The 23,582-nt window shown below is 37.7% G+C and overlaps 1 protein-coding gene across 26 annotated transcripts in view; it reads right to left on the reverse strand.

Annotated features, from left to right (window-relative positions):
* adgrb2 (adhesion G protein-coupled receptor B2) overlaps positions 1-23,582 on the reverse strand; it is a 345,493-nt gene that overhangs the window by 128,662 nt on the left and 193,249 nt on the right. For all 26 annotated transcript variants that reach the window (XM_083543184.1, XM_083543174.1, XM_083543172.1 and 23 more), the window contains 8 exons: positions 22,582-22,746; positions 19,309-19,410; positions 15,193-15,299; positions 10,799-10,993; positions 10,612-10,680; positions 7,489-7,597; positions 6,273-6,419; positions 3,270-3,345 (listed from right to left, as the gene is read on the reverse strand). In XM_083543184.1, the coding sequence (XP_083399310.1) occupies positions 3,270-3,345; positions 6,273-6,419; positions 7,489-7,597; positions 10,612-10,680; positions 10,799-10,993; positions 15,193-15,299; positions 19,309-19,410; positions 22,582-22,746 (970 nt within the window). The remainder of the gene's footprint in view (positions 1-3,269; positions 3,346-6,272; positions 6,420-7,488; positions 7,598-10,611; positions 10,681-10,798; positions 10,994-15,192; positions 15,300-19,308; positions 19,411-22,581; positions 22,747-23,582) is intronic.

Genomic DNA, 23,582 nt, shown 5'->3' on the forward strand with positions numbered 1-23,582 from the left:
AAACTGTTACCACAGACTTGAATGTCTTTGGATGCAGAAAAAGCAGGAAATTTTCCCTTTACTCGACCTGCAAGACCTTAGAACCTGTTCAAGCATGGCAATGCTCTTATAACCAGCTCCATGAAGATATTGGTTGGATTAGTAGATCTTGAATGGTCTGATATAAAGCTTTGATCTCAAATCTTTTGGGAAGAATTGGAGTGCTGATGGACTCCACGCCTCCTTACCTCACCTACATGACATGGCTTTACTCACTGGTTGAATGAATCTTCACACATCTTCAGAAGTACCTCCCAAAATGTAGAAAATCAACTCAGAAAAATGGAGCTTATTATACCATGGACTGGTCCCTGGTGGTCTAGTGGTTAGGATTCGGAGTTCTCACCGCCGCGGCCCTGGGTTCGATTCCCGGTCAGGAAACCTAACCCAGCCTTTAGGGTTGCACAAGCCAGTGCACTCTTAGTGCTGGTCCCAAACCCAGATAAATGGAAAGGGTTGCGTTAGGAAGGGCATCCAGCATAAAAACATGGGCCAAATCATAACAAATCCGCTGTGGCGACCCCTAATGGAAGAAGCCGAAAGAACGTTTATTATGGAATGGAATGTTCAAGAATTGTGCGTTCCTTTATATACCATCAAAGTGGTGAACTTCTAAATAACAATCAATAATATTCCTAAATGAAGAACCAAAAATAATTTGCATTGGTATGAAAGGAATAAAAAAATTCGAGCCGTTTCTGGGGAATAATCGACTGAAGTATCTGTACAGTGGTTTCTGTAAAAGTACGGCTTGTGATGTGTTTTTTATTTCTTGTATAATCAAGGGGTTTCTGCTGCTCTGAACATTGTTGAGGGTTTGTGCACTACATTTTGTGTGCATGCTAAATCGGAAAAATTCGCAGGATCAGGGAATTTTTTTCCCTCTGAAAAAAAAAAGACAGAAAGAGAGAAAAAGAGAGAAGAAGAAGAAAAAGTGAGAGACAGAGAAGGATGTGTGCTCTTGGGGGGAAAATTAATGAGACTCAAATCTAAACTGAACAAACAGTCACGATCCCATCCATATTTATCAACGAGCGAGCATCCTTCAGGAGTATTGACCTGAATGGCAGGGCCTTTCCGTAGTCTCAAAAAAAAAAAAAAAAAAAAGCGTACGGAAAACAGAGGAGTATAAAAGAGCGTTAGCAAAACCCGAGAAGTAAACAAGCGATCAACAGGAAATTTTGACAAAAAACTAGATCGTACTGAGAAGAAATGAAACCTGGGTTTAACTTTGAAGCGAAGCCAAAAGTACAACTGCGTGTTGTTTCGTTTTTGAAAACGGATTGAACAACACTACAGGGGTCCGAAACCAGTCGCTCAGCCTCGCAAGATCACGCCACGTACTTCCCGCGTTTAATTATTATATCATAATTATTATTTAAACGTTTCTTCCCTGCAGCCTGCAGCTCATCCCTCACTATCAAGCAGCATTAGTTGCTTAAGCAGACGTATTTTTTAACACAAAAAAATACCCTGCTATTTAATTAAGCGAAGCATCCCTTCGTTTCGAACGCAGGTTTTCTTCTATGCGTTCCTATAACGCGCATTTCTGGCCGGCGGGATAAAACAGATGCATTAGTCATATCAGAGAAATGGTAACAGAAGGTACTGAGAACAATAGATTGTCTCTAGAGGGATTATAGGATTAAGTAATGCACTGCATGCCAAGTGGTTTATGATACATCCCCAAGGAGAACATTACAATATAGATAGCATGGAGAATCTTAGATTGGTTCTAGCAGAGGTGCAGAGGTATGACACATTTAATTGAAAACAAATAAAGAAATGACAAAAAAAAAAAAAAAATGTCAAAGTATTCCTGAAAAACAGAAGGTATTTCCAAAACATGTTCTACGTTTTAGACACTCGTGTCGATCTCTGCTAATAAGTCAGTAATCAGTACCACATGATTATTTTATTTATTAAATTTTTTCCTTCTTGACCAACCATCGTTTTTTGATCACTAAATGCGTTAAAGTTTCGAGACTAGCGATCTACGTTTACACGCTATAACCTTTAAAATAGTTCCTCTGGACAGCAATTCTTCTTCTGGTACGTGTCCAAGTCTTCTTTTCCAAGCAACTTTCGGGTTTCGCGCCGGATCTCAACAATGGTGTCAAAACGGTAACCCTTGAGCCGGATATTTATCTTCGGGAAGATGGCGAAGTCCGCAGGAGCCAAATCTGGCGAATAGGGTGGGTGAGGAAGTGAGATCACATGGCTTGTTCTCCATAGATCATCATGCACAAACTGCCGAATGGTTTTCGGGAGTTGAGTTTGTCAAAGGTCATCCTGATCCCTCGTTGTTTTCCAGTGATGTTCGAAACACCTCGAACGACTCGCCGCGGCATCGCCGTATGTCAAACGCATGTCATGTCAAATGTCAGATTTGTGTGGCGGATTTGCCAGCAGAATTTTACTTTTGCTAATTTTTCTCACTTGCTGTCCATGCTGAAATCGCAGACGTGATAAAACATTTGGTCAGAAGAGCACTAAGTAGCACCGTTGGTTTCAAAGTTTTTGATACAACATCGTGTATATGGAGGAGGAGTTCAAGCATGGCGTTTCCAATGGAATTTGGAGTTTTTATTTTGGATTGAATCAAAATAACACGATTCGAGATTGAGCTAGTTGGACTAGCTGAGATATGTTCGAGACTGAGCAATGTCCAAGTTTCAAGACCATATCACACACTTGTCCACACTTTTGAAAATGCTAGCATGAAATTTTGGTTTTAATTGAACTAGAAGACCCAAACCTGTTCCAACATAACAATGAAGCTACATGAACATCTGCTGGGTTTGGACTGGAAGATCTTGAATAGAACGCTACAGAGCTCTAAATGCTATTAAAAATCTTTGGGTTTAAATGGAACATTGACTGCACTCCAGGCCTCTATATCTCACATGCATCATTTCCTGACTGGATAAACAACCACAAATCTAGTGAAACATCTTCCAAGAAAAATTTAGGTTATTATAATGGTAAATGAAAACATTAATGTGGATGGGATGAAATCCATACAGTTCTTAAAGTTTGGTGTCCTCAATGTTTTGTCCATGTGGTGTATCATTACGTAAACCACCAAGGAAATAGAATCATATGAACCAGATACATTTATAAAAATCATTAATTATAGTGGACCTCTGCAGAAATTTGCAATACATTTACCCAATACAGAGTTTTGTATGTGGGGGTTGTTTATCATATGTTTCTTTTGGCACACTTACTTGGGTGGTGGTAGAATAAAGCCAAGGGTGCGGTAAAGAATGGATCCGATCACAAAGTAGGAAGCCTCGTCGGATTCTGCAAAACAAGACATGAAAAACAAACAGTCTACTGAAAGGATTATTAGGACAAAGCCCACTAAATAGTGGCTAAAGTGCTAAATAAGATTCCCACCAACGCACATATGCCGAATGCCCATTATGCTCTCAACAATCGTCAACAGCGGCAGCTGTGTCTGTTTAAAACCCATGACATTCAGGGTTCCTTTATCTGTTCCTGACTGACAGATGGAGACCGACACACAAACCAAAGCAAAACAGGATTTACTAAGTTGTCAGACATAAGGACTTTGAGCCCGTCTGGACAATTCTAGTGACATTTCGAAGACAGACAGAAGGGGTTTATATTTGTGACCCACCAGTCCAGATCGCCAACCTTCTGTCCAATTTTTCCCTGATGCATTTTCTTTTTTTCCATCGGCCCCCCGCATCTTTTTTTCCCCTAAACACACTTATATATCTTCTATTTTCTTGCACGAGAATACTTTGGTTTATCTTGTGATGCCTTTGTTTTCTTGCCTCTGTTTCTTCTCTGTCCAATCCCTTCTTCTCCTGCTGAGTTCTGGTGTGGTTGCCAAGCCTCTAGAGATTATGTTTGAATGTGGAAAATGTCAAGGTTTGGACAGAATAGGGCTGTGGTGGATGAAGCGAGCTGACAGAGGGGTAAAATGAGTGTAGCAGGCATCTAACTACGAGAGCGGCCAAATTAAAAAATAAAGCGAGCCAATCATTTGGATCGAATCAGATCTAATGTCTCATCATCAAGCTTTAAGCATAGCACGTTTGATTCTCTCACTTCTCGTGGTTTTTCAAAGTTCAAAAAACAATCACTCTGGCATTCGGTAGAGGGAAATGGACGGCCTGTTGAAGAGTTTGCAGTAATTTTGTAGTTGCACAGTGTGGAAAAACTTGAGCTTGCTGTCTATATTGTGGTTTCGCAATTTCTCCATGTGATCTAACGACATTCCATCAAATCATGATGGATGCTTGTTTGGCATAAATGATTGGCGTTGTATTTCCATCTCCTGGCCAATGGATCTGAAACCACCCTTTGGATCCATAGAAGATCTACCAGGCCATAAAGATACAAGTATATTTAGAGCGATCAGCCAAAATATTAAAACCACTGTCACGTGACATGAATAGCATTAATTATCTTGTTACCGTGGCACCAATCACAAGAGTGGGATTTATTATATACTCAATACTTACAGGACTTAAAGTCTTGGTGCCAGACACCACAGTACACCTTCAGAAATCTTGAAGTCTAGGCCTTATACAGCTCAGTTGTTTAAGTGACACAAGGGGAACTACACAATATCAGCCAACATTTATTTTTTGAATGTTATGGCTAATCGTTGTATATACTCTTTTCGAAACTTGATACCTTATTAAACATCTTTGCAATTGCCTTTAATGCTTCCTTTATCTCTTTGGTATGCTCAGGATCAGCTGGCATACTGCAATATGGATCCAGTAACTGTATCCCAAGGTATCTTGCAAGTTCCTACCCACTGGCTATTGTACATTTCATCAATTACCTGACAGCTATCAACCACAAAAGGTGGGTCAAATGGTTCTGGAACACTAGGAGCCAACCTCCAAAAATGTTCTCTACTGCCCTATTTGCCCTCTTCTGCATACATGATCACATATTTATCCATGATTGGGTAGTTTTGCTGTAAATACCAAAATGACAAATGGCTGTGGCATCGTAGGGATTAGAACTCACAGTCTACAGGTGAATGATCTTTGCTGTGCAAATCTAGAGCTTTATATGGCCAGAGAATATGATTAGGGCAGGATTAATTGCAAATTCAGATCATACAAATCTAATGTGAACTGTCAACCCATTATTTGGATCCATGATGCTAATTAAAATGAATAACTGTGCTTCGTTCTCTTCTACGCAATGTTCAGCGCACTACATCCCTCCATGTGGAACACTCATCATGTTATACCTGTTCCGAATCAGACAGATTGCTTTGGGAAACATGACTTCCTCTATTTTGTCTTGACATAACACTGTTATATGCTGTTTTTTTTTTTATTTTTATCAAATCTCCAGACCACAGCGCTTGACTGCATGTGTTTCCGCTTAACTCATGATTATTCAACTGGAAACAGTGTTCAAACAGCGGACTTCTCCCCTAGGCATAGCTCAATTCCAGCACATCATCAGGATAACAATCGGCCATCACGATTCAAAACTGCGACTGGGTCTAAAAAGTCTTGAATTGAATTCAACCTCTTAATTTTCACAGATTCCATCCAAACAAAGCCAACATCCGATAAAGCATGTGTTCTTTCGTAATAAAATATTGCATAGTGCAGGACAATGCGGGATATCTTATCGCCCGAAGCAGGGGGTGGGGATGCATGGTGTTGGATCGAATGGTACAGCCCATAGGAGGAGTAGGAGAAGATGAAGCAGCATTTCTTTTACTTATCAAGGGCTTGTTTTTTCTATGCCATTCCACGTAGCCCTCAATCTCGATCTTTAACGCCCCCACTCTACCTGGGGTCTTTTCTTCCCATTTTGGCATGTCTGGATCTTCTCTTCTTTAATTTCCCAGCTTCTAGAGAAAAATGAGCCTCCTCGACTGACCTCAACCCCCAACTTCCCTCCGTCCTCCACTGTCTCATCCACCCTTTCCCCTCGTCCTCCATAATGCGATCAATTTCTCACTTTGGACCTCGAGGTCTTCGCTGCTTAAAAAAGGACCAGAGAGAAGAAGTAAAAAAAAGCAATGTTGAATGAAGGCAAAAGACATTTGTCTGTGAGAAAAAGGTGAGAGGAGGAGAATTGAGGAGAACAAAGGAAGGTGATGGCCAAACGGATACTCAGTGTGTACGGAAAGTGAAAGAAAAACGATCGTTCAGGATGTTGGTTCCAAATATTTGTTTTTGTGGCAGAAATCTATAGATGCAAGGTTTCCAACTTACCATCAGAGGACAGACTGAAGACCTCTTTAGGGATGAAAAGCTTGTCTTCTGCTGAGCGGGCCCAGTCCTTCATCCCCCTCCTTCCCTTCATGGGGAAGTTAATGTCGCTGGAGACAGCTGACACCGGCTCTCGTTGGATATTGATTACTAACGAGAAAGAAAAGTTGCACAGGCTTTCAGAGTCCACTTCTCTACAACTTGCATATTAATCTTTTGAATTAACGCGTGATCTTTGGTAGCGTCCAAGATTTATTTTACTCTTTATTGCCTTTCATAGCCATTTTTGATTTCATTCACTGCAGTGGAACTGTTGCCTCTCTTCTTTTTTCTTTTTGTCCTGGACCTATACAATACCAAATACAATAACAAATATATTTACCTTTGATGCTAATATGGAATTAGTATCTTCAATTTATCCCATTGATTATAAAATAGAGCAATTAGGCATTAGGTAGCTTGGTGGTGGATGATGGTGGGATTTGACCCTATGACGTTCCGATCATAAGTCCGACATCTTATCCACGGAGCTGCCACTTTCCTTGCAGCTTTGGATTTCTGACCGCCCGATTGGACGCTCTTTTGTTCAAATCCCAGCATAACCAAATAACACTTAATTGGCCGATAATCCTCAGTAGAAGAGATTAGATAATTGTAGGTGGATAAGGACATCTGCAAGAGCACAGGTTTAGCCATGGTAGAGCACCACTGGAGCAGAGAGGGTTAAGTGCCTTGCTCAAGGGTCCAACAGTGGCAGCTTGATGGTGCTTGGATTTAACCCCCAAACTTTATGATCAGCAACTTAAAGCCTTAACCTTAATCTTTGTATTTTGCCAACTGACTTGTCTACGTGAGTACTAACTCATCACATAGCTGCACTCTTGATTTTCGGATCTGTGAGTCCAAACATCAGTATGATTTATTCACTACCTGTCCATTGGATATCACAGGAAACTCTGAAGCGCTAAAAGAAGCCCTGACCATTCATCATAAATATTAGCTTTACTTACAAATTGCTGTTATTGCATCAGTAACCTATACACAACCAAATAGCATATAAACACAGCTGAGCATTGCATGTGTTATATATGTTTTAAGGGACTCGATTTTTCTTTCCTTCCCTTCACCCCATATACGCAACTTTAAAAAATTCATTTTGCAACATGATGTACTGTAGATTGCAATGTCTCTGAATTCTGTGGCTGATAAGAGCACTCACTGAGGTTAGTGGTGACAGCGAGAAAGCTTTGGAAAGGCTTTTGCGCTTCGCCGATGAGATGAATGAAGTCTTCCACAACTCGCATTAGTAGCACGGCACCTGGAGAGACCTGGGAAGAGAAAATGCATTTGTATATGGTGTGTGTATACTGGATATTATTTATACATCTCACTATATATACAACATGACCTCAATTTTCCAACAAATTGTGCAAAAATCAGTCGTTCCTTTGGACTTGTACTTTGGATGCTTATGTACATTTGATGGCAAATACTTTTGTACTTATACTCAAGTGAACATTTGAAGGGACACTTTTACTGACTTTTCCATGGTCACTACATGGTTTTGTGTAATTCATCCACCACTTTTTTCCAACCTTATACGGTTCCAAAGTTGGAGGTTCCCATTTGTATCCGATGTCTTTGGATGTGGTAGATGTAAATTGAAGACACGGTTTACATGGGTTGGAGTAAAAGATCTTGACTGGCTTGCTATTGATCTCTGGGGTCAACCGTCTTGAACAACTTTAGGATGAATTGGAACTCATTGGGAATTGGAATTTGGGTCAAATGTGTGGAGCACTGAGTGGAACATCCTAAAAGAGTGGAGGTTATAATAACAGCAAATTGGGACTACGTAAGGAATTATAACCTTTGCAAAAATGGGATTTATTTTTTTCATAAGCTGTTTTTCAACACAACTACAATTGTTATAATTCTGCCAACTGTTTTGCTGTGTTAATTGAAATAGCGCAGTGATGATTGTCTGAATATAGATTTATGGAACTTCTGCCCTCTCATGGGAAAAATAAAGGAATCTGTCTTGTCGTCGGACAGGCATGTGAACGCAGGCGAGAGCTTTTGCCAGAACAGCAAATTGTTGCGTTTATTAACTTTGTTCTTGTCGGATTTTTTTTATTCCTTCCAATAAACCAATTAAATCCATTTAATATGCAACAGATGGTAAGAGACGAGCTAGATTGGCTGCACTGTGTGTTCGTAATGAATAATTGAAGCACTAACACGCTCGCTTATATTTTTGAAATGGGCTTGTTTTCTGCTCTTCTGCTGGGAATAGATCTCATTTGTTTCCGTTTCATTGGAGCTCTTTGACATGTAATATTGGCACTCAAGCCAACAACCTTTTCTCCCGAATATAATTAGTTGACAAATATTGTATATGCTTTCGGGTTTTATCTTCCACTAGGTGACATGGGATTGTGTTTCTCTGCCTCAAAGCACGAGGAGACTTTGGATTTGTTTTGTTTCAAACACAAATTTACTATACATTAATTTTTAGCAGGCTACCGCCACTAATTGTTTCAAGTTGTTGTTAAGAAAAAGACGACACGCTGATATCGATGTGGTTAAGGATCTCAGAAGGATGAGGGTTCAAGCTTCAATATCGCCAAACTGCCACTATTGGGCCCTTGATTTGACCTGACCGAATGATTCCGATGTGCAAAGGCACAAATATGTTCAGGGTCATTATGAGGTTAATACCGCTGCTTCTGCTAAAGATGATGCATGTGGGAGGTACTGCTGTGGCTTCAGTGAAAGGAGACTTATTGAATTGTGATCATTGGGTTTCTTGCTTTACGGCATTCATTTGAGATTCCTGTCTGTGATGCGACGCTCTGTTCTAAGTTTCTCTCTAATATTAATGCTTTCTTTAGCCGGTTCGTCATAATGATGGTACTATAAATAAATCTTCACACATCCTAACCTTCCTTGCTTCTCATCACACCTGCCGTAACTCCTGGCCGAACCTACAGCTCATTACACATAACCCTAAACCCCATGTGCTGTGTATTCCTCTTTTACGAGAACGTTTCGGACCTCAGCAAGGGATTAAAAATACGTGGCTTTGAAGTCGAGCCGTTATGCCATTATGGGTGCGCGATAATAAAGGAAGCATTAAGCCTTTAGGTTCAGTGAACCGTGACAGGCCGGAGATCTCACCCCAGGAATTAAAATAGCATTAGCACAGCTCAGGTTGCAGAGTGCACATTTTGTTCAGTGAACAGAGATAATTCTCGGTTTCAGTTTTCTCTCTCTGACTCTCGCATCAGCTACACTACAAATTGCTTCTCCAGTTCTCCTGGAGAAGAAGTTTCTCTGTATCCGACTGCTGTAAAATGAGAGATATATGGGTTTTATGAAGACACTGAAGAACATAAAAAAATGCTTAAAAAAATGATTGCATCCGATATGTTTTTATTCATAAAATGACAAACATCTTCCCAGAACATCTGTTTTGTAGACAATTGTAAAAAATGTTTTGTCCATATAGAGAATGTCCTGCAGTGTGAACTGCTCTATCTCATTTTGTCTTACATTTTCTTTCTTTCTTTCTTTCTTTCTTTCTTTCTTTCATTTTTTCTTTCTTTCTTTCTTTCTTTCTTTCTTTCTTTCTTTCTTTCTTTCTTTCTTTCTTTCTTTCTTTCTTTCTTTCTTTCTTTCTTTCTTTCTTTCTATCTTTCTTTCTTTTATGTTAGTCCTTCACTTTTTTTTCTTTCTTTCTTTCTTTCTTTCTTTCTTTCTTTCTTTCTTTCTTTCTTTCTTTCTTTCTTTCTTTCTTTCTTTAAAACCTTAATGATTTAACTTCATAATCACGTCATTTGGACTGTAGAACATTAGGACAATGAAGAAATCAGAAGATGTGTGTGCTGTAATGGAGATCGTCTCTGACAGACATGCAGTCATGGCTCATAATCGTTCTTTATAAGAGCAGCACTAAGTGACTATTAAAGGACTGAAAGTGTATGTTTTCCATTTCAGACACGTGCCATAAATTCCGAGAGCTCTGTGGATCATTTTCTTCCTATGGACTCATGAAATGTGCTTTTCCAGCAAAGCATCAGAGATTGTGGCAGGACGTCAAAATTATGGACACACAACGCGTTTCCGAAGTCACGCCACCCAAGAGACTTCCTGGGGGAGACATAACCGACATAAATTCTTTCTTTATTTCTTTCTTTCTTTTTTTCTTTCTTTCTTTCTTTCTTTCTTTCTTTCTTTCTTTCTTTCTTTCTTTCTTTCTTTCTTTCTTTCTTTCTTTCTTTCCATTCTTTCCATTCTTTTCTTTTCTTTTCTTTCTTGTATTAATGCAGTAAACAGTTACCTGGTGAGCATCTTCCCATTTCTGAAGATTGTCCATGTCCAGCATCAAACTGACTATCTGGAAAAATTTCTGCCAAATACACAAAGCAAGAATGTTGAATACGGAAATAGAGTGTATGTGTGTGTGTGTGTGTGTGTGTGTGTGTGTGTGTGTGTGTGTGTGTGTGTGTGTGTGTGTGTGTGTGTACCTGCACGTCGTCGGGAGCTGGGATGTAGGTTGCTCGCTTGAAGGTGTCCGTCACATTTCGGAGAATCTCCACGGAGAATAAGAGGTCACCGCTGTAATAGCTGTGGCGGGACATTAACTCCAGGAGACTCCTCACGATCTGAGACATGCCCTCCCCTGCCAGGGTCCTCTGACCCTTCGCAAGATGCTCTCGTAACTGAGGAAGAGGATGAGAATCACGCGTTTGTTCACTTTCAGTTATTTAGTTTATACTAAACATATCATGGTTTATTATATAGAGCTCCGACCTCAACCCTACTGAACACCATCTCTCTCTAGACACACACTTCAAACTCTAGTGGAACATCTTCCTAAAAGAGTGGAGGTGATTCCAACAGGACATAGGAACTAAATGTGGGATATCTTTCTTTCTTTCTTTCTTTCTTTCTTTCTTTCTTTCTTTCTTTCTTTCTTTCTTTCTTTCTTTCTTTCTTTCTTTCTTTCTTTCTTTCTTTTATCCTTTTATTTTATTTCTTTCTTTTTTTCCTTTAATTTTCTTTCTTTCTTTCACACACAAATAATTAAAATGTTTCTATTGATAGCTTTAAATTATGAAAATAATATATATATATTTATTTTTTATGTTTTATTTTATATATATATATATATATATATATATATATATATATATATATATATATATATATATATATATATATATTACAAAAATAATATTTTATGTATAAATGTTATTTCTTATATGTGCCCATTATAATTATTACATCATGTAGACAAGGATAAAAAAAGGCCTCAAAAAGTGAAAAAAAATTATAATAAAAATGAATACAAATAAAATAATACTAATTAGATAATATAACTGTATCAAAAAAAATAAAAATTAGATGATAAAAATCATCCTCATTATCCTCATTATCACCATCATCATAAAGTGTTTAATGGAGTATGATGCCATTAAAAAAAAGCCTGACCTCGATTTCACCATTTTTCACAATATTTTAATAATGAAATATTAATAAAGAAACATCTTGCAACATTTCAGGCTGCACACCAGTGAATGCTGTACGTTTTGTATATTTATTTATTTAACTTACAATAAACTTATTTGTGCACATGATCATTTGAGAGTATTGCTGAAGTGGAAGCTTGGTAGTCCTGGAATTTAAACTCATGACCTTCTCATCCAAAGTCCAACACCTTAACTATTGGAGCTCCAACATCCCACTTCAAAACCAATAACAGAACGATTCTGCTAATGTCAGCACTCAATGCTAATCACTAAACTGTATTCAAACACAGTCCCATGTGGGAACAAAACCCAGATTGATGCTTTGCGAGCAAATAGACCTCATTGATCCTCATTTAGAGCAAAGCACGTACAAGTCCGGGAGAATCGGCAGCCGCTACAGGTTAAAACCCCATCGCAATCATGGCGCGTTACAGCCCGAGCTCTCCGAATGTCCTGTTTATGGTCGGAAAAGCAAACTCATCGATTGACTGACGCCGTTCCAAGACAATAGCAATCAGGCCTGGGGCGAACATTGTGTGATTATAATGAAGGGTTAGTGAACAGGTTAACAGTGTAATCATGCTGATTTAATCATGGCCTCGGAGTAAAAGAAAAAAAATCGCTGACCCCATTCAGGGCGAGGTTTAATAAAAAGAATGAAATAAATCATAAATAAATAACACAAAGTATAAATACATAAATGCGCAATTAGTATGGAGGAAAAAGGTCAGAGTTCGAGAGTTGGAAACAAGAAATATCAAGCGGCGAATCGATCGATCGCTTCTCGTGCTCTCGTTATGGAGAAAAGAAAACAAATGACAAAAAAAAAGGAAAATGAATGGTCCAATTGGGTTTGGTGTTTTTAAACTGCAACGAAACGCTTCTGCTCAGTCGGTATTGCTTTCGTTCATTTTCTGATCCGCAATTGTGAAACACGACGTCTCTTAGAGCCGCCTTGTCCTGGTTCCTGGTTGGAGAGCGAGATGATGTTCTTGGAGAAAGTGGCATCATCAGTGCATTTGCTGATGATGAGGCTAATTGGTGTTTGTTTGATCGACGGTTTAAAGTGCAGCATTTTTCTATTCTAACATCCTGGAAGTAAACAGGAATTTAATTGGCCTGATTTTCTAAAGGAATGTCCCCTCTGGAATCTTTTGTACTAATGATAAATAATATGGGACAAACTAAAGCAGCAAATTCAGAGATCACAGACAAAGTAGTAGAACATGAGGCAGGGTGGAGCAAGATGGAATGTGTGAAGGAGGGAGGTTGTAACTCAGGGGTGTCCAATCTTTTCCACAATGGAAAATCATGTAAATTTGGTGTGGACTTGATTGAATGAAAACCTGCACCCACACTGTGGAAAAGATTGGACACCCTTGTGTTAAGGCATTGGCCTGTGAATCGGAAGGTCACAAGTTCAAATCCCAGCATCACCAATCTGCCACTGATGGGCCCTTGAGCAAGGCCCTTAACCCTCAATTGCTCTTTTGTAAATCACTCTAGATCACAAGATCTCCCGAATGCCATAAATATTAAGGTTTTGTGCATGGTATAACATTGAAAGAGGAGAACACTTTCTTTCTGCTTTTGAAAAACACCTAGTGCTCCATACGAGCTTCACTGAGCAAAAACCAGGATGTGGATGAAGCCCCTCGTTTATTTTATTATAGGCAAATAAAACTCTGAATGAGCCGTATTTGAAATATTTCACATTTTCAGCTCTAGCTTTTTAAAAGTATTTCATCATTATTTTTTTTTTTTTTTATTTATTAATTAAATAGATGATAAACGAATAAATGCAACGCATTAATTTTTGTTTTAGAACAAATAAAAAAATAAAAAAATGAATACATAAATAACAAAAACTAACTAACTAACTGCTTACTTTAAAAAAAAAAAAGCTCTTGCATGTAACTCTGTTGCATTTTTTTTTTATTTGTTTATTTTTATTTTTTTAGCGTTTCAGATTCATTTTAATCCACAAATTTGTATGTATCAAAAAAGGGCAAAAAATGAGACCAATAGTATCCCTGGGTTGCATGTAATCAGAGAACGCATGGCAGCCGAGACGAGTGCAAGTGTTGAATAAGAACGTTAATTATAAAAATTTAAATATGCGAGGCAAGAACGAGAAAACCAAGCGAGAGAAAAAAAAAAAAAGTAGAAATGCATGGAAGAGAGTAACAAAGAATCTGACAAGGTCAATTACAAGTTCAATCAAAGACTGAGAAGAAAGGGACACGTGAGAGACGAATGAAAAGACGGTTATAGACTTAAAAGACATCATGCAGAAAGAAACTCAAAAACGTGAAGTTGCACCATCGTTGCAAGTCAATTTGCTCTCTACATTCTGGCAGCAAAGCCTTCTCTGCTGGCCTTAACACTATAAGAAACACTGACCTACATTTACAACCCAAATTCTAATATTTGTTCCATGAAATTGTATTAATTTATTCCCAATAGTTTATTCTCTTTATTTCGTAGCGTTTCTCTTCGCTGTATTGTTTCGAGTACGTGTATGTGGATGTTAGATTTTTTTGTCCAATCAGATTTCAGCCTCTATGCTGCCATGTCAATCTAATCTGCCCAGAGCCTTTAAAGTCAGTACTGCTGGCCTTTTAACCATTGAGAATATTACCAACAGGTCTGTTTCTTTGACCAATCAGATTTCATAGTCGCCTCATAGGGCAGCTAGCTGGCCCAGAATAGCGTCAGCATTTTTCCGTTCTCTGATTGGTTGGTCAGAGGGAAACTGTTACAGACAAGTTTGACTGGCAAAACACATCAAATTGATTTGGTCTTGGACATATTAAAAAATCCATTTGGAAGAAAAGCTAGACTTTGTGAGGAGGTCGGCTAACCCCGAAGCTAGCTAGCGTGTCTCAGCCTGGAGAAGGGTTTGTTCTCCACTTCCAGACCAGTGAATACGAGCGGTACCACTGGATTACAGCCTCTGAGGGGCGCTGAACATTATGAGTCTGCATCTCTGGTCAGTAGGTTGTATTTTATTTAGGCTTTTAATGTTTTTGTCATGTTATTTCCAAATATTGATTCTGAACTGCTCCAGATGTTGTAGGTGCACAGTTGCGGTTGTAGTGTAGAGTTTTGGAGTCTTAACTGGGTTTCCTGCTTTAGTAAAATGGTTTTAACTTTCCATATGTGAAATGCTTTTCTCTCTGTAATACCATGTGTTGTTATATTGCGTTTTTGTATTGTATTGATCGTTTCTATAATCGCGAAGTGATAGTGGTGGTATTAAGTGGATTACTAAACAAAATTATTTTAAAAGGTGTCCTTGGGGTCCCTGGTATTTAACATTTCTGATTGATAAATAAAAAGAGTCAGCAAAAAACAGAGAAATTGTACAAATATAAGCTATCACTTACAGATAAATGTAAATATCTATATTCAAGTGAGATGCATCGGGCGAAGCTCGGAGGACCCCAGTAAGCAACTCCATTTGCGTCCAGCAAACATCGACGACTAGCAGATCCTGTGGGGAAAAAAAGAGAAAGAAGAAGTGAATTTTTCTTCATACACACGATTGGAGGAAAAAAAACAACAACAACATGCCGAATAATAAACAGAGTGGAATTCAAACTGGTCGGAAAAGTGCCTGTGGTAAACATCAGCGAGAAAACCATGCTGCTAAACCACATTTACTCAAACTTGCATCATGCTGCTCTTGTGCAATGGGCCTTGACTGTGCGCTCGCCCATCAACCCGACACTGAGACTGATATTTAGCGTCCTGGGCAAAACTCAATGCTCCGTTCACACACCGATCCACAGGGAGACATCAAGTAGCGTCTTTTGGGTAAAAACAAAACAAAACAAAAAAATGATGTTAACTCACCTGCCTTTCAGATGGGTTTTTTTCTATCTCATTCTAGAAGATTGTTTGATTTCCAGAGTTGACCATTACTCACCCCAGTGTTTAGCGCTTGAACATCACTGGCAAAATTTCACCAGATTTTATTTGCATACGCTATCTGCTGTTTTCAATTGCATTCCATATTTAGTCCCCATTTTCCTCCATTATTCTGGGAAGATGTTTCACTAGATTTTAAAGTGTGCTTGTGCAGATTTGTGAGAATTGAACCTGAGAAAACTCAGGTACTGATATAGGTGACATGAGGAGACCTTGGGTGCACTCAGTGTTTCAGGTCATCCTAATAAAATTGAGGTTGGAGCTCAATAGAAGGCAACTTAAGAAAAGAATATCTTCACGGAGCTGGCTTTATGGCATGAAACAAGATTGGTTCTATTAAGACATCCTATGAAATTGTTAACCTCCAAGTTTCTGGTACTCAGAGGTGTCCAAATACTTCCAAATTGTGTATGAGGCATTTTGACCCCAATGGCCTTTCATAATTCAGCTTCAATAAAGCTACAAGAATCAAACCCGTTCCAGCATGGCAATGCACAAACACACTCTACTGGAACATCTTCCCAGAAGAGTGGTGGTTCTTGTAAGATCAAATGGAGACTAAATATGGAATGAGACGTTCAAAAAGGACATACAGCTCTTATAGTCGTGTTCTTTTAATGCTAGTTGTGAAGTTGTTTGATGGTGTTACGCATTTGCTGCATTCCTGAAAGAACGTAGAGGTTGCCTGTCACACTGACGTTACATAAGATCATTGCTACCATGGGTACAACTGATAAAAGTGCGATAGGAGCAAAGATTGATGAAAGAAACAGAAAGGAAATAAATCAGCTCAGACTTTTGTAGAAAAACAATATCATGGAAGTCGTTATCAGATTTTCCTTCAGAAGATAAATGTGCAAATTGTTCAGGGTGTCTTTCTTTATCTTTGTTGTTTCAATGTAAATGTGCCAAAAAATATAAATATATAAAAAAATTTAAATAAATTATTTTTTTTTTTCAAATAAAATTAGCAATTAAAAAATTGTGTCGCAAATACAAAAATTCAGCAGAAACCCAATGAAATTAAATTAAATGGACAAAAATGTGATTTAATTAAAAATGAACATTAAATTAATGTAATAAAAAAAGAATATAAGAATAAATATTAATTTATTGATGGATTAAAAAAAATTTAATTATATAAAAAAATAATATTAAATTTAATTGAAATTCAAATTTTATAAACATTTAAATTTTGATTAAACGAATTGAATCAAATTAAATGCCATAAAATACAAGAATTAATGCATAACAAAATTCAAATTAAGTAGAAATTAGGCATAGATCTGTTTGATTTCTAAAATATAAAAAATTTAAATAAATAAACAAATAAATAAAACATTTAATACAAACAAAAAAAAAATCAAAGCAAATAAATAACATTTAATTGAATTTGTAATACAAAAATTACAATTTAATTTAATTATTCAGTGAAATTCAAGATGAAATTCAATTAATAAACGTACATTAAATTAACGAAAAAAAAAAATGAAATCAAATAAAAAAAATTAAAAAAATGAAATCGCATCAATTTTAAATTACACACTAACATGTCGTTACAAAAAAATTTAAATAAAATAAAATTTAAATAAAAATGATTTAAAAATAATTTTTAGACTGTATATTCTGTCATTAAGGGTTACTCTGAGCTTTTTCACTTATTTGATATGCTGTGTGCCTCACACACACACACACACACACACACACACACACACACACACACACACACACACACACACACACACACACACACACTGAGCTTCTAATCCTTAACAAACTCCAAAATTAATTGCACTCAAATCAACTTATTTTGGCAGTAGTAAAGGGGTGATTGCCTGCGGTGAGGTTTTGGAAATGAATAATTGCAGCACTGATGGAGTTTTATAGTGGAGCTTTAACTGATAACAAAAGAATCTTTCAGAATATCCAGGCATTGCTTCAGTGTGACTTTTAATATTTATATTGTATGTTTGACCAATAAAAAATACTGTAAACAGTGCTGATGCAGGGAATAACATAGAATCATAGTCTGATGCTATGAATAACATCTAAAGTCAATTCATGTGAAATAGCAAATTAGTGGAATGTTAATTAGTCAGCTTCATAAATAATGTTTCTCGAAACTTGATGATGTTAATCTGGGATTTTAAAAGGTAGACTTCTAGCAAACCTTCCTATCTTAACTGAAAGCTAGAACAATGTCTATAACAATCACTGAAAGCTTGACCGAACCCTTCCCAACCTTGACCAATCCATCCAACATTTACTGAAAACTTTACTAAACACTCAAACAATCACTGAAGCTTGACCAATTGCTCCCCAACTTTGACCAATCCCTTCAACAATCACTGAAAGCTTGACCAATCTGTTCAACTATTAGTAAAAGCTTCACCGATCCCTTCAACTATCAGTAAAAGCTTGTCCAATCCCTTCAACTATCAGTGAAAGCTTGTCCAAATCCCGTCAAGTATCAGCAAAAGTTTGACCGATCCCTGCTCAACCTTAATCAATCCCTCCAGCAATAATTAAAAGTTTACCCAATCCTTCAAGATCTCAGTGAAATTTTGACCACTTCCTTCTACCCTTCAAGACAGTGTGACCAAACCACCTAACCCATACAAAAAGTTTGACCAAATCCTTGATTAATACCTCTCATCCTCACTGAAAGCTTGACCAGTGTATCCCACAGTCATAGAAAGTATAAGCAATCCATTTCCTCACCACTGAAGGTTTGACCAATCCCTCTGACCCTCCCTGAAAGCTTGACCTGTCACGTCCATCCTCTGAAAGATTCACAACTACCACAAATCACCACTGAAAGTTTGACCAAATCCTTGACCAATCCCTCCCACCCCTCTAAAAATATAATCATTCCCTCATCATTTCTGCAAGTGTGATCAATACCTCTCATTCACACCAAGTTCTTACTAGTCCCCACCATCATCTCTGCAAGTCTGATTAATTCCTCCTGTCCTTACAGAAAGTTTGACCAATCCTTCCCACTCCACTGCAAGCTTGACCAGTCCCTCCCATTAGGGCAGAACGTTTAAAAACGTCATTTTCACTACTACTAAAAGTTTTAACAGTCTTTCTTATCCCTAATAAGAATCTTGACCAGTTGCTCCTATCCTAGATAAAAGCTTGACCAATTCCTTTTAAACTTTCCGAACAGATGAAACCAGTGCAGGACATATTTTGCTGAAAACCCTGTGGACAACTGTTGATCCCATTGCGACTGAATGTTTGACCAATCCTATTCACTCTTGTTCACCCATCTCACCAATTTCTCCAAAAAGTTTGACCCATAGTTCTAGGGTCTTGACCAATCAAGCCACATATTTTTGTTACTACCAGGACCCTAACCAAGATAATGCATTTACTAGAGAATCGTTACCCCTCACACAAGCCCCTCACGCTGAAAATGTAACTCCACCCACTCGCAAAAACATTTTATTGAGTTTTAAATAATTTCAATCCCAATAAAAACAATGTAGTTCACTAGGGATGAAGGTAAATGTATTAGGAAGGTCTGGGAGAAAGTTGTTCTCCTGATGTCTGAGGCAAAAACTCACCAGTGGCATTTGATGGACATTTGTTGTAGATCGTCTCTCCAGCTGAAGCTCTCTTCCATGTCATTAAGTCTTGGTACTCATCCTTGCATATCTCATGAGGTGCTATAAACACACACAAATACACATCAAATCAGATTATATGATAATATAAATAAAACATACTGTGCTTGTGATAGGTTTGGAGTCTTTTATGGTTTTTTTGAGACACGTGTATGATCCTTATGACCAAAATGTATACAAGCATACACAAGAATTGGACAGTGAATGACTGGAAAGAACATTTGTCAAAACTTTTAATTTTTCGGATCTAAATCACCCAAATAAGGATGGGTTTTCGTTATGAGTCTGGTTCCTCTCAAGGTTTCTTCCTCATAACATCTAAGGGAGTTTTTCCCTGCCACAATCACATCATTCACCTTAACTGTTAAGCTGCTTTGAGACAATGTCTGTTGTGAAAGCGCTAAAGAGAGAAAGTTGACTTGACTCAATGAAAAAAACCTTGTGTATGATGGAGACCAGGAGAGAAGATGTTAGCAGACTGCCTAAACCCTACAGTCAAACATGGAGGTGGAACCTGGGGGCTGTTTCAGAGCAGGGAAGGTTGGAGACATATTCCGGAACGTGAAAGTATTAAACATGTCTCCCATTCCATACTGGCTCATTGGAAGCGACTTCACCGTACAACAGCAAACATTCGGCTGGAGTGAAATCTATCATAGACGACCTGCCCAGTCACCGCACCTAAATTCTATTGAACTGCTCTGGGATGAACTGAATCACAAGAAAGAAAACTTCAACTAGTGAAAAACACGTGTGAGTTTTCCAAGTGTCACAGCAAAGTTTTTTAAAAATGTGTAAAACAGATCTTCATGCCAAGGGAGGATTTTTCAATAAAAATAAACTGCACACATTTATATATATATATATATATATATATATATATATATATATATATATATATATATATATATATATATATATATATATATATATATATATATATAAATATATTTATTTGTATCTTTCAGAAACCATAATCGATTAGCGTTTTAACACGTTCGAGAGGAGCTGTATAATGTACTTTGCCATAAATGAGTAAAATATTATATATTATTGCAAAATCCATTTACTTTTATAATTTTTTGGAATGAAAATGTTTTTATTTTTTTATTTTTCTTTATTGTAATGATTTACGATATTCCTCTAATAAAGCACATCATATTATATCATTCATCTATTACCTACAAAATATGAATAATAATATTAATAATAATAATAATTGGACACCAACATTTTATTTTTATAATTCTCAAAAACATAATTTCCATTACATATTCATTAAAAAATGCTTTAAAAAAAAAAAAAATAATAAAAAAGGCATAGTGAAGGTTGTGTTTATTGAGTTTTTTTAACACATGATGAACTAATTCAGTTTATTATCTATTTCTTGCTTAAAAAAAAAAAAAAAAAAAAAAAAATATATATATATATATATATATATATATATATATATATATATATATATATATATATATATATATATATATATATATATATATATATATATATGTGGGACTCTTAAACAACCCATCAGTGCAGATGTTGGACTTTAGTTCAATTCAATTCAATTCAATTCAATTCAATTCAATTCAATTCAATTCAATTCAATTCAATTCATTTTTATTTGTATAGCGCTTTTAACAATGAACATTGTCTCAAAGCAGCTTTACACAGATAATGCGGTGATAAAAAATGAATATGTTCTTTATGAGTAAGTTTGTCCCTGATGAGCAAGCCGGTGGCGACTGGCGACTGTGGCAAGGAAAAGCTCCCCGAGATGGCAAAGGAAGAAACCTTGGACCATCTGGGTTACACCGAATGTCCATTTGTGGCGGGTATACAATGTTGCGGGGTGCAGTGATGATGATCAAAAGCGAAGTGTATAGTTTAGAAGGTTGCAAATTTGAATCTTTGCACCACCAAGCAGCCACTTCTCAGTTGTAAGTCATCTTGCTAAATGCATTGAAGCATTTCATATGAATCACTATTTTAAAAAGACAGGAAATTGGAGTCCCCCACATGTCCCCTACATACATTCAATCAATTGCAGGACAACACCAACCCCACCCTGGCCTGCCCCATGTTTTACTTGATTGTCTACAATCTCTGAATACGTCGCTCTGTTTGTATCATCTTATTTATCCTTGGTGAAAATAGCTCCGGGTGGACATTCCTTTCAAAATGAGATACCACCAATAAGATACTTCCATTGATCCAATTTGGTATTGAGGGTTTTTTATGATTGAAAAATATAATGATATACCCAGAATTCTTCCAAAAAGAACTGTGTATTTAATCTAGACTTCATGTGCTATTCGTTTCATGGACTTTTTTTTTCTCGACCAAAAATTCTGAAGGACACTGCGTTATTGTAGACGATCCATTAAAGGCAATTGAATTACCTTCCAGCCGTCACATCAGACCGATTTCTTTCATCCACCATTAGAATAAAGAAGAAAAAAAAATGAAAACGTGGTGAAAAAAAAAGGAGGCCGAGTTTTTAGGGAACGTTCAAACTTTTCTACTCGTATTTCTCACAAAGTTCTCGGACAAATCTTTGTCTTTAAGGCAGCGGCGCAGCTATAAAAAAAAAAAAGTCTTGATACGGCTACCGCAGCGACGCCTGACATTTATTTAATCTATAGCCTCCCAAAGCTACAGTCAAAGAGCCGCTTATTAAAATCTGCTGTTTGCTGTGCTGCGCTGACAAATCGCACGAGACGACATGCCTCCGCTGAAGGAGGGAGAAGGAACGGAGGGGAAAAACAAGCAGAGGAGGAAACAGAAGGCACTGTCATATGGAAAAAAGAGAGACAGAGGGCCCTAAAGGTGCACAAATAGATGAGCAGGAAGGAAAAGAAAACGAGACAGAATGGAGGACAGGCGACGATGAAAATAAAGGATGGAGAGTGGGAAAAGAAAAGTGAAAAAAAGATGGATGCGAAACACACCTAGAGAGAAAGGAGCAAAAGGAGGGAGAAAAGGAATGGTGAAATGCAGACTGATTTCCGATGTCGATTCAACACTTTTTAAAGAAAAAAACTATGACACGTCAACTAATAATTCTCTATAAATAAATAGTTTTTTACTGATGCATCGCGATACGAATGTCAACTCGCACACATTTTTAACTCGATTCATCATGTTCACATTTATGTCGACGCGAATCGGTGAATCTTATCATCCCTAATCCACTCGCACATGCACACGCACCTGGGCACTTCTTGTCGTTGCAGGAGCGCACTTCCTCCCCTGAACCGTCGCAGGGGTAATTCTGGATTCCTGTGCCTTCGCACATCCGAAAGCGACGCTGCCAGCCCGAATCGCACGTCTTCGAGCACAGGCTCCACTGGTTCCACGAACCCCAGTTTCCACCTCCTGGAAGAAGATGAAACAGATTGTATATTGTAACACTTTTAATGCTTGTCGTTCTGCGCAAAATGACGAGACAAGGTCTTGCAGAGGAGGTCCATCATTTGTCGTTTTTCCAGTTGCCGAAAATACATTTCAATGATAATGTTTTGAGCCACAATAATGCTTGTTTAGTCCAAATGGATGGAAATTGACGACTAAATGTGGAACATTCTGTTATAATAAATGCCACTCTTCTGGGAAGATGTTCTACTAAGAGTTTGGAGTGTACTTGCGGAGATTTGCGGTCATTCAGCCTCAAGTTCAGATCTGATGTAGGTGAGGTTGAAGTAAAGCAAATTTGTTTAATAGGGTGTTTAGCTCTAGAGCAGATGTTGCACTATGGAGCTCACTTTATGCATAGGTTTGGATCTCCAGGTTCAAGTAAATGAAAAATGTAGGCATTCTATACAGTTGTGTGCCTCCAACATTGTGGAAACCATTTGGTAAAGAACCACACATGGCTGGAACAGTCAATTGTACCAATACTTAGAGTATGTTTTTTGGATATCACACTCCAATTCCCAGCTCATTAGCACATTAGCCTTAGCACACCATGACACCTTTCATGCTTGTTACAACATGCACTCTATCCCTGGTCTTGTTTCTTTTGCATCTAGCCATGTTTTTTTTTTTTTTTTCTAGTTTATCCGCTTGCACCGCATTAAAATGTATCCGCCCTCGCATCCTCTTCCCTCCTCGTTACGCGACATGTATTTTTAGCAGCGTTTCTTGTTGACTTCTGCCGAGTCACCAAAATATCTCTGCCTACTTTCAGTAAAATGGGATACAGGGACACGGCC

Source organism: Silurus aristotelis, assembly GCF_946808225.1.
Source record: "Silurus aristotelis genome assembly, chromosome: 6".
NCBI lineage: Eukaryota > Metazoa > Chordata > Actinopteri > Siluriformes > Siluridae > Silurus > Silurus aristotelis.